Source organism: Manis javanica, chromosome 2 (assembly GCF_040802235.1).
Source record: "Manis javanica isolate MJ-LG chromosome 2, MJ_LKY, whole genome shotgun sequence".
Taxonomy (NCBI): domain Eukaryota; kingdom Metazoa; phylum Chordata; class Mammalia; order Pholidota; family Manidae; genus Manis; species Manis javanica.
The window spans coordinates 25851406-25863724 of NC_133157.1; the positions used below are offsets into that span (position 1 = coordinate 25851406).

The 12319-nt window shown below is 34.8% G+C and overlaps 1 protein-coding gene across 4 annotated transcripts in view; it reads right to left on the reverse strand.

The window, feature by feature from the left end:
- SLC44A1 (solute carrier family 44 member 1) overlaps positions 1–12319 on the reverse strand; it is a 176604-nt gene that overhangs the window by 55472 nt on the left and 108813 nt on the right. For all 4 annotated transcript variants that reach the window (XM_073226806.1, XM_017672459.3, XM_017672458.3 and 1 more), the window contains exon 13: positions 6275–6412. In XM_073226806.1, coding sequence (XP_073082907.1) covers positions 6275–6412 — 138 coding nt within the window. The remainder of the gene's footprint in view (positions 1–6274; positions 6413–12319) is intronic.

Genomic DNA, 12319 nt, shown 5'->3' on the forward strand with positions numbered 1-12319 from the left:
TTCATTTGCAGACTTACAACCCTCTTTACTATTTATAAATCTGTTGCATCTCAAATTAGGAAGCATAATTCATATATACCCATATACATATGGATATACATATACATGCATAGAAATGAAAAATCATCTTTTCAATGATTCTGGTTTACACTAAAAATAATCAAGTTTTCCAAATGTTATGCTTGTTCCCTACAACTTCACTTATTTAACATGTGTAGCAATTTTTAAGACAAATATATGCATATTTTAGAAAAAAAATTATGCACATTCTTAGCACTCAGAAGAAAATTACTAACATTTCAAGGTATTGCTATGCATTTTTTTCTAAAGCAGTTTTACATACATGAAATAGTATTACATAAACTAATCATTAAAAGCTTTTCACTAATATTTATAGTTTCATTAGAAGTATTTCATAAATACTCAGCTACATAATTTCATCTTATGGGTAACTTAAAATTTATTTAACCATTCTACAGCTGGAGACTTATATTGTTTTCAGATATAAATTATGTTGCAACAAACATCTCCAACAGCCTTTTCTTTGTTTCATATGTTGTTTCACATAGGATATGTAATAAATTTAATTTGATTTGCTAAGAAGTTTAGATGTGGACTGTCTGCAAGGGAAGAGTTTGCCAAAACATCCATGCTATAAGAACAAAAGGGCTAGCCAATTTGCTTACTGTCAAAGAACCGCATGCTCTGATGCTTTGTCACCTCACATGTGGCACTTGAAATTTTTTATGGTTCTTTCAAAACATTTTATTTCAGCTTTTCAATAACCCTACAAAGGATTTATGGCAAACTTTATCATTCTCATTTCGCAGACTGGGAAACATGCTCAGAGATGCTAGTCAACCTTCCCAAGGTCACAGAGTAGAAGAGCAGACACCATCCAAAAAATGGTCTTATGATGACTCCAGTGATCTTCCCAGGTTAAAAACTCAGCAAACACTTGGATACTGATACAAAGCACTAACAGGTCCTAATGAATCCTAGACACATTCTTGCCCAGCCTTTCACTTGGTCTAGCATCCAGCTTTAAGTAACAAAGGAAAAGAAAGGGTCCTCAAACCACAGCAGCCTTTCCTTGTGTAGTGCTGACGACAGGCTGACTGAGAATCCTTCTTCCGCCTTTTCCCTACCATTTATCAACACCAAAACATCTCTCCTTCACTATCATCTTAATCAGGGGTTACAATGCATTAGATGACACTTTGGTTAAGCTATAAACTTATCCCCCTTTCAGATGATTTCAGGAAGCAAATCTGGGTCTGCCCAATACTTTGAAGACACCCCCGCCATTTCTGTGGCAAAAACATATCAATTTTCTCTTAGAGTGACTTATTTTTCAGGGGTGATTTCCACAGGTAACTAATGACAACCATGTTCTTTCATTCTTTCTGGTTTCAATTTTAGAAAGTTATTTTTTTGTACCCTTCCTCAAATTTTTTACATCCACCCTATAGGAGGACTGAGGTTCCTGATGCTCTCAATATGCCACTTAAAGTTAAACCACATTTGAAATGTTAAAGGTAATTATAGGTAGAAGGTGTGACTCAGACAAACTAGATGTTGAGACAAAAGCTACTGAGGTGGTAGGTTGGATATTGTCAAGTAAGAAATAACTTCAAGAATTAGTGATGTTTGTCTAAAAAGGTCAAAGAAATGTAAGAATTACTCCCAAATATAATAAAAGGGTGTCATGCATTTATTCAAGCACCGGATACATTAATGGCTCTCAAACCATAGTGGGGCTAGGTATCACTTGGGGAATTTGTGAACAATGTAGATTCCTGGGTCCTACCTCCAGGGTCTGATTGGTTAGAACTAAGATGAAGCCCAGCAATATTCATTTTAAAAGTACCTCAGGTGATTCTGATAAAATACACAGCCTACATGAAGTACGGGTTCATTTCAGTGATCTCCATGTAGGGCACACACACCTAAAGGAGTATTCAAGAGGGTCACCTGGGACTTCTATTTATCTTTCTCACATATTTAAAAGTTCTTTTATACTATGCTTTATAATGCATATTTTAGTAACAGCTGTACATAAATCATTAATAAATAAATATAAATATACTGGGGAAGTATGCTTAATTTTTCTTCTAATAGGATGCATGATTTAAGTTTAGACACTCCTTAATTTATCTTCCTAGAGGATAAATTACTGGTGATATAGTAGAAGAGATTCATGTACAGCGTAGGATGTGAGAAGTGGAATGAAAAGACGATAGTTTGGAGTCAGAAATATGTGGATTTGAATCACAGATTTAATATTTAGCTTTGTGACTCTAAGTAAGTTCATTTAACCCTCCTGAGTCTGTTTTTCCATCTTTAAAAGAGGCTAAATAGTACATTCATCCCATAATTGTTAAAATCAGCATTCTGAAAGTACTTAACACGGTGGGTGCCTGGCAATCTTAGTCTTGCATTTACGATGTCCTTTCCCCAAGGAACCAAGTTTTGAAAGATTTTGTTTACCAATAAAATAACATCTACAAATAATAATTCATGTTCTCATTTGTTATTAAACAAAGCCAAATAAACTATCAACTAGGACATATAATTAATGTTAGAAAAGTATTATCAAAGAGGGAAAATAACTTCACAGAAGTGAAGAGATTTTTGCATAGTTTTGTATAGTTTTATTAGGGAAAATAACCAATATCTACTAGACTTACAAAAGTTTAAGTAGCATGTAAATCTCCATTCTTACCTTTGAGGACCCTACAGACCAGTGATCACAGGTCCCAAGCCACTAACTAGAGAAGCTAAGGGCCCTTTCAAACTTGAAAACATTGTGGGCTACATAAAAATGGAATCCATGACATTATCTTAGTTTTCTTTTTAAATTCAGGGTTTTTAAATTTTAATTTTAAATCTTGAGATAATTTTGAATTCATATGCAGAATTATTTCATGTACCATGTCTCCTGTTCCCTTCAATGGTAACAGCTTGTAAGACTACGGTGCAATATCACAGCCAGGATACTGACATGGATACAGTCAAGACACAATCGACATTTCCACCATCACAAGGATCTTTCATTTTAACATTTTATAGCTACCCTTACTTTCCTCATCTCTAAATGGGTGACCACAAATCTGTACTCCATTCCCAAATGTTGTCGTTTCAAGAATGTTATTTAAATGGAATAATACAGTATTTAATCTTCTGGAATTGGCTTTCTTCATTCAGTAAAGTTCCCTCAAGATTCAGCCAAGTTGTTGCATGTTATCAGTAGTTTGCTCCTGATGTTATGATCTGATGATAAACTATTTCTGCACATTAGCAGACACTTAACTGTAATGAAAGAACCTCATTTCAAAAGATTTACTGTATTCTGTGATCAGAACCATGTTTTGAAAACAGGAAAACTAAATGATGTTTATCTTAGTATATTGGAAACCCAGAAGATTTTGTTGTTTTTATTTTTCTCCTTTTTGGATATCTTGATTAAAAAGATGTTTACCTTTCATGGCTTTAAAAGTAATCTTTGTACAATATTATAAATATTATGTTTTTCAAAATTATACCTTTCTGGAAAACAATTTGGCAATGCACATCAAGAACCCTATTATATACTCTGACTCATTAATTCTACTTCTAGGATTCTGGCTTCAGGAGGTATTGTGGGCAAGGATTTGTATACAAAGGTTTCACTGCAGCATAATTTACATTAGTAAAAAATTGAGAACAGTTAAGTCTAATAAAAATCAGGGGCTTGGTTTAATAAATGATGAGACAATAATTGTATAACCATGTTTAAAACATTTTTAATAAAATAGGAAATGTTCATAATATAATATGAAAAGAAAGATATAAAACTGCTTTTTCTACTAGCTTTTAAATTCTCTCTCTTGACTAGTATATAACTAGAATCCAGACTAGCCCCTAGGACATTACTAGTAGGTACTTTATAAGTATTTGCTGAATGAATAAAAGGTTATGGTAAACCTAAAAAAAATTTTTTTGACAGGTTACTAGGCTGCTGAAAAACTCAAATCCAATTTTAAAACCTTGTATTTTATTATCTATGTATTTTTCCATTATAAAAGGAATGCATACTTAATATAGAGAAATTTATCTTCTTATGGTAAATAAAGTAGGGAGAGGGTTTTGGAATCACTCATTTTCAAAATCCAGTGACAATCATTATTAACATTTTGGGATATTAATTTAATTAAATTTAATTTAATTCTGGCACATTTTTAAACAGTAGTGTACTAGTCTAGTAGTTTTACTCAGCCTTTTCACTTATATGCATTACGTGATTTTATAAACTCAATAAAAAAACATGGTTTATTAGGTAAATAATAGTCTGTTAACTATTATTTCTAACCATTTTTCCATTGTTAGACAGTAAATACAACTGGTTACTATTATAATGTTGTATTTTTCTGTATTTAGAATTATTTCTAGCAGTGCTTTACCACCACCATCCACCAGAATTACTGAATCAAAAGACTTTTTAGAAAAAGGTCCAAGGGTGAATTTAATGTCAGTTGAAGCAATTAAAGCACATAGTGACTGAACGCTTAGAAGTCAGACAGACCTGAGTTTGAACTCCAGCACTGCCACTTTCTAGTTCTCTAAATCTGGGCAACCTACTTAACTCTCTGAACTTTGGTTTCCTCTGCTAGAGAGTGAAGGAAATGGCAGTAGCTCGCCTCTCAGGGGAGGACCTCATATACTTCACATAAAGTTCTTTCCTCAGTACCTGGTGCCCAGCAAGTGCCTCAATCAGAGTTACTAAAATCACCATTAGGATCAAACACTACCACTTAGAATAATTTTTTCCATTAGTCCTCTGTATGACTTACTTTCCTTTTATTTTAATTGCATTGTGTACATATGTTTTTATTTTAAGTGGCTTCATATCTTTTTAACAGTAGAGATAAATTATAAATGTATAAAAACCAAAATGAACATAAGAATATGAAGCCTTCTTGAATTAGTCATATAGCATATAAATAGCAATAGTTAATAACAGTGCCAAACTGTATTCAGTCCTTAACATAGATTCACTCATTCAATTTTTACTATAAGAAATTTCCTCTTATTGTAAAAACATAACAAGAACAAATCCAAGTCATAATGTAAGTTTAATTACACATTTTTAAAATATCATACAGTTTTATAACTCTTCTTAGATGACAGCTGCCTAAGAACTTAAAACTACACAGTGCTATCAATGCCTCTCGACACCAAATATTTTTTCTTTTCCAAAAACATCTTAAAAGCACAGTGGCTGGAGTAGCTTAATTGTTCACTAGTAAGAGATTATTTAAGAACAGCATTTGATGGAATATTGACTAATATGATAATGAATAATTATGAAGACTCAGAACAATATGAAAAATGATATGATATACTGTGAAGTGAAAAGGGAAGAACATACAGGCATGTATTCTATGATTGTTACACTATAGAAATACAAGCCTATGGAAAACACTGGTAGGGAATATATAAAAACGATTGTTAGGTTATAGTGGTAGTGCCTTTTTCTTAACTCAATTTTTCAAATTTTCTGAGTACTTTATGGTTTGAAATACAGATGTGATGAAACCCAATTAAAACATTATTTTGCAGATTTTAATAGTATAGAATAACTTACCTTCTTAGACACCTTTAGGGTTACGCTTCATTCCCTAACAGGTCTGTTTTAAAGGGGTTTATATACAGTAACTGACAGCTAACATTCATCAAGGACTTACAATGTGTCAAGCACTATCTTAGGTACACTACTTGTATTAACCAGACCAATCCTCACAACTATAGGAGTTTGGCTCTATGATTATCCCAATTTTATAGATGAGCAAACTGAGGCACAAAGTGGTTATGTACCCTGCCTCAGATCACACAGCTAGTAACTGACAGAGCAGGACTGAACTCCAGGCAGTTCAGGCTCCAGATGCAGTACCCCTAACCACTATGCAGACTATTTCTTAATTATTCACAGTTCAAAAAATGTAAGGAGAAAACATGGGCAAATTACTTAACTGCTCTGCGCCTGTTTCTGCATCTATAAAATGAGGATAATAATACAACTTGCTTTATAAATTTGTTGTGAGGGCAAAAAGAGCATAATACCTACAGAATACTTGGGACAGTACTTGACATACATTAAAGGCTTTGTAAGTGCTTGCTTTGCATTACATTGTTGTTCATTTTTTGGTGGGCTATGTAGTTTTAGAATAAAGAGTGAATATATCTATATATATTGTAAAGTTACTATATGTCTCAATAACATAGTTGGTCTTACCTTGCCTAAGAACAACATGAAATCCCCCACTGTGTTGATGGCAGCCACTCGCAAAGCATTCTCCACGAGAATGACAAAGGCATCCTTCGCTGAGGTGCAGAAGTTGGTGCTATTGATAGCTGTGGCTGTGTATGCATTCTGGACAAAAGCATAAAAACCCCAATATTTTCATCAGTCAACGTAATCTTCCTTTATTAAGATACAAGCCAAACACAGTTAGAGGATAGCTTGTATAAATATATGGTTTTGGTGAGGTACAGTTTAAGCACAAGGAAATAAGAGATAATAAAAAAATAATAATATGATAAAAAGGAGCTTTTCAGTTAGGTTAGCTTTGTTGCTTTAAAAACACTGATATTTATGAAAACACACAAACCTTTCCAACATCTATTAAATTCCTTCTTGTCTTAGCAAATCAAACTTAATTTAACCTTTTGTAGACATCTCAGGTTCATCACTACTAATATCAGTGATGCATTATCACCATTTCAGTGATGCCTTAAAACCTACACAAATTCGTAAAGGCATCAGATTGCTGTGCTGTTTTATCTGGACACCTACCATCATCTTGGTGCTTTCTTCTATGCTGTCACTTCTCATGGCTGTTGTAGAAGACAGTATTTGTTGCTGAACACTCTATGCCCCTGCCTCCTAGGAGCAGGACACCAACTCCCCATTGAGAGTAGGTCCTTCTCTATTTTCTTAGAGTCTGCATGAGGCTGACATGACCTCCAGCTCTGGGGTCAGACCTTGACTGATGTAAGCCAATCGTATTCTATCCACCCAGCCATGACTGGTTCAGGGACTGGCACATTAACAAATCAGAGCCAATGAAAGATGCTCCCTGGGGCTTCTGAGAAAAAAGAAATTTCCTTTCTCTTCCAGGGCACTCCTGACATACTAGCTCTTCCTTTTCCTGGACAGCCAGGTGTGAGGGTATAAACTGCCATGGCTGTTTTGCCAGCCTAATGGGTAGAACCTGGAGCTGCTGGAGGTCACAGTATAAAACTGAGGGTTTCATGGAAGTCAGAGCACAGTGAATTCAGGGCCTTATACTTGGTGACAGTGTTTGCATGATTAGGAATTAGCTAAATTTCTGCAATTCTCAGTTACAGATGCTAATAAATTGCTCAGAAACTCTTTCCTCTTCTCACTCCCCCCTTTCTGACTCTTTCTCTTTTTTAGGACAGACTGAGCTGGCTTTCTGTCCTTTATAGTAGTACTAAGTCCCAGCTGACACACTTGAATTATAACTGCTTCAGCTTCCCCATCTCCTCCTTGCACCACTAGTTACAGACTTGATTTTTCCCCCTTCTTTTTACATTACATTCTAGAATAGCATTAGCATTTTCTGGGAAATGTGAATAAATACTACAATCAAATACATATAAGTCCTAGGACGGGAATGAACTTTGACTAAAACTTAATCATCCTGAGGAATTCTGGTTGAGTGCTGACTTAAGAAACTGTTGGTGAGTCCAAAATGTTGAAGTTGCTGGAAAACTGCTGGACACAAAGGGGCTACTTCATATTGTGTTGTCTATAAAGTTTTAAACACTGAGCTCGGGAGACACAGTCTTTAATTTATGAATGTTCCAACTGTACATGCTTGTTAGTTATTAGGAAACTTGTATGAAGATGAGGTTTTTGAGTCATCAAAAATTTAATTTGCCATTATATGATTAAATTCATTGATTAAAAATGCAGAATATTCCTAGGCCAAGGAAAGAGTACTGTACTGAGTTGGTTACTATGTTTGGTTCATAAACTTTCTTTTAGTATTGGAGCAGTAGGAAATTATGGTGCTCTTTGAGAAACAGTATGATTTTAGTATATGAAATCCCATAGTATAAAGTGGGGTACCTTATTATCAGAATATACTGCTATATTATGTTGCAGGTCTTTTTATCTCAAAAGCTAAAGTACGCAGCATTTTAAAGAACTCATAGTTAGGTTTTTCTGGTAACATTCATTTGCTGCTTGTTCTTGTATATTGTCCTCTGCTAGTGCCTCTTATCAGTTCAAAGATATCAGGCATCAAGAGTTAACTACCTAAACCCAGTGGTCCACATTTCTTCATCTTCCACAAAGCTTCTTTTGAAACATTGTCAATTGACTCAATGACATCAAAATAAATTCTTGGCTAATAGTACTTCTGTAGAAAACCATGGAGAAAGAGAGGTACAAAAATCTCAATCATGATATAAGTTGGTCATGGAGAATATAGTCAAAATAACCTCTTCAGGAAGAAAAATGTGTTTCACATCACAGCAGGCCAATGAAATTTCCCTCCGATTCTACATTTCCTAGTCTAAAAGGATTCATACTAAGGTTCTCAAGACATTCTGAGGCCTTTGTGGCTTTCCCTATTACCATTCACTTAACATTCTGCAGACTAGTTCCTTGACATTTTTGGAGCCCACCCACCTTCTTCTCAGATAGCCTTCCTGACCTTGAACTAAACTACCCACAGAGAAGTATCAATGATTAACATTTAGCTCGTGCCCAACAACTGCTTAGGCAGGACACAGGCTTAAGACTATTCAACTCCCAGAAGATAAAAGATGATCACCACCAGGAACCTTTTTAAAAGGATGCCTATTAGCTATAGTAGTCCCTGGTTGCATTTTTATGTGACAAGATATAATTAAAAAGTATTGGTCAAGTAGAAGAAAAATGTTAGGGCAGAGGATCACCATGCAGGTAACCTAGGCCTGCTTAGGCACCTGTCTCAGAATACGGTGTCTACATTTTCACATCTTTTCTATCTTTATTTGCAGACTTAGAAATTTTCTTCAAGTTTAAAATCTTTACATAATAACTTACTTAATAGGGGAAAGTTAGATAGCAAAGATAAGAAAATGGGGATAAGAATGTGCAACTGTATGTGTGGATCATTATACATTAAATAAGGGAAAAGGTAATTAGAATTTTCCCTTTCTTATTTTGAGTGAACGATGGAGAGGGCACAAAGTCTAACTTATACCATATATTTCATTCAGTTTGGTTCTAAATACTTGGACTTCGAAAGGGTTATAAGAATTAAAAATGTGTTACAGATCTTAATTTAAATGGATTGTCTTTTAAACTAGCACTTGTCTTAGTTTACAGCATGTAACATGAAAGTTTGAGATGTTTGCATATTCTTTATAATAAACTATACTGTAGTCTTATGTTGCACAAAAACGTGTATATATTTATATTGGAAGCAGTGTGATACCATGGCAAGAGCTAGGCAAACTTATATCTGAAAACTTCTTCTACCTCTAGGTCATGTGATCTGCCCCAAGATGTCACTTTCAATTTTCTCATCTATAAAACAGGGGAAATGAGCCTTCCTTACAGAGTTGTGGATAGAAAGTGATAATATATATTAAGTGCTTAGTATAGTATTAGGTAGTAAGTGCTAAAAAACATTCTCTACAATTCCCACTCATACTATGTAGAAAAAAGCTTTATAATCTCAAAAGCTTATCAGCCAGTAAACAGATACCCAGGTGGTTAAATGTACCACCTCCAAATAGTGTCAAAGTAAATCAAGGCCTGAGTAATCCAAGGCCCAAAAGAAACAGTCTAGTTCTAACAGTCCCTACCTAAAGTGAATTCTATCTGTTGGATTAAATGTACAAGCACCTTCATGTCACATTAAGTAAGCACCCGCAGAAACAATAAGCAGTTTACAGTTTCATCTGTTTATTTGCAAAACTTGAGCACTTATGCTGTAAATATTTAATGAGTTATTTTCTAAAACTAAAGCTCTTTCTTGAAGTCAGCTGTATTTTCCATGGTTTTTGGCATTGGAGCATGGTTTGGGATGATGGAATTTCATACTGTGCTGCAAAATGACCCTGGCCTACTCTACCTCCATATCAATACTCTTCTGTACTATTACCCTCTAAATTCTCTAAGGCAATGTAAGAAACTGATGGCTCATGGACAACTGACACTTTGTGGCTCAAAGACCTATTTTAGTTACCAACATTTTAGTAGCAGGAGATAAAATGGGAACATCCAGAACTCTGGCTTCTCTTGGAAAACTGAATAGAAGAAAAATAGAAGTTAGAAACTATCTATAAATTCTCACATAGCAACAGTAAAGTGTGAGCCACAGTACCTGGCACAATGTAAGTGCTCGATATAAATTAGCATTATTATTTCACTGTACTCTACTGAATACTCTAAGATAATTTCAAAGAGTAAAGAGGTGAGTGGACAAGAAATCTCTGAAAAGTAAAATGAGAGGGATTTGCATCATAAGATATTTGAGATATATAACAAAGCTATAAAAATGAAATATTGCAATACTGGTATAAGCATAAGCAGATCAATGATACAGAACAGAAAGTCCTGAGACAGACTCCAATATGATATATAAGAATTTAATACATGATTAATTTGACATTTCATATCAGAAAAAGGTAGATTAATTCCTAACTGGTTCTGGGACAATTGATTAAATCCCAGACAAACTAAAGATGTAAGTTTAAAATAAAAAAAATAAACCTCTGGATGACTGTAAGAAAAAAATAGAATTTTTATTTGATCTTGAGGTAAGAAAACCTTCCTAAGCAATTAAAGCCAAGTAAGAATCCATAAAAGAAAAGTTTGAAAGACCTGACAAGAGAAAAAATTAAACTGTATAAAAGAAACTAGCTAGGGAGAGTATTATAGAATATGAGTTGTCACTCACTAAGGACTTGCTGTGTCCAGGTACATACTTGAAGCATTGCAGACACTCTCTTCACCTTCACTGCAATGGACACTACACACTATTATCATCCCTATTTTATAGGTGAGGTTTATAGACTATCAGACATTACTATACTGAAATGCACTATTACCAACTCTTCTCAAAGCTAGTAAACAGTATTTAAATGAAAATAACTGTTATGTAAGCATGGTGAGATTATGGGTGATGTTATATTCTTGTTTTGGCTTTCCAAACTCTTTAATATTTTATATTACACTTATTTTTGGAGAAAATAGATACATCTTCAGAACTACCTTTTGGATGATCTTTGCCATAGCTCCCTTATCTTACAGTAAAACACTGGGATTTCTTTATAAAGAAAATAAAATGGTGGGGAGCACAGGAGAGCAGTAACATTTACTAGGTGCCTCCCAACAGCCAGGCACTCTAAGAGTTGATTTTTCTGCATTATATTTCATCCATAACTAATGGCTATGAGGATAGGTATATTTTTCTCCACTTACTGCAGAAGGAAACTGAAACTCACTTAGCTTGCTAGCGGTTACACTGTTGGGACTGGAACACATCTTCAACATCTGGATCTCTCCACTGTACAACACCTCCCAATTATCCACTGTACCTTCTCCAACAAGGCTATGAAAGTATGGACTCAATTCCATGTGTATGGAAAAACTGAACTTCATTTTCAGGAAGCAATGATCAATAACACAGACAAAACAAAAGGTGTAAGCCAACTGTTATCTAGATGCCAGCTATGGCTTGATCTCTATAAGAGCACTAAGCTGCTAACTGCCTAATGTGTGTGACAGCACTGAGAAGAGCACCTCTTCATACCCCAGCAGACCACACACTTACACCTTACTGCTTTTTTTGAATTTTAAAAAAGTCTCTGGAACTCATCTATTCAGTACTGCCATGATCCCATACATTTTAAATATTTCAAACAGATGGGTGCCCACCTAGCTCTGAACTATTTCACAGGAACAAGGATGAAAAAATTCCACTGGCAACTGATTTTTATGCTTAACTTGTCAAGCCCGGAAGTTTTCTAATGTCTTCAATCTGTTGACCTCATTTTAAATGAAATTCCTATGAAAACTGAAGACATGAAGCCCCACTGGAAATCAGTTCCCCACAGCACAGTGCTTCGTATTCCCGAACTGAACTATTAAGAACCACTCTCCCTAAACCTTTACTCATTTGATTTTTTGCTATTTTAATGTCTTCCTTGAATCTTCAAACATCATGCCTACCTAATGAAGAGCTGGAGTGGTCAAAAGCTGTACAAGAAAGAGCAGTTTGCAGCTTGAGATATATCTCAGGACTGTTGGTAC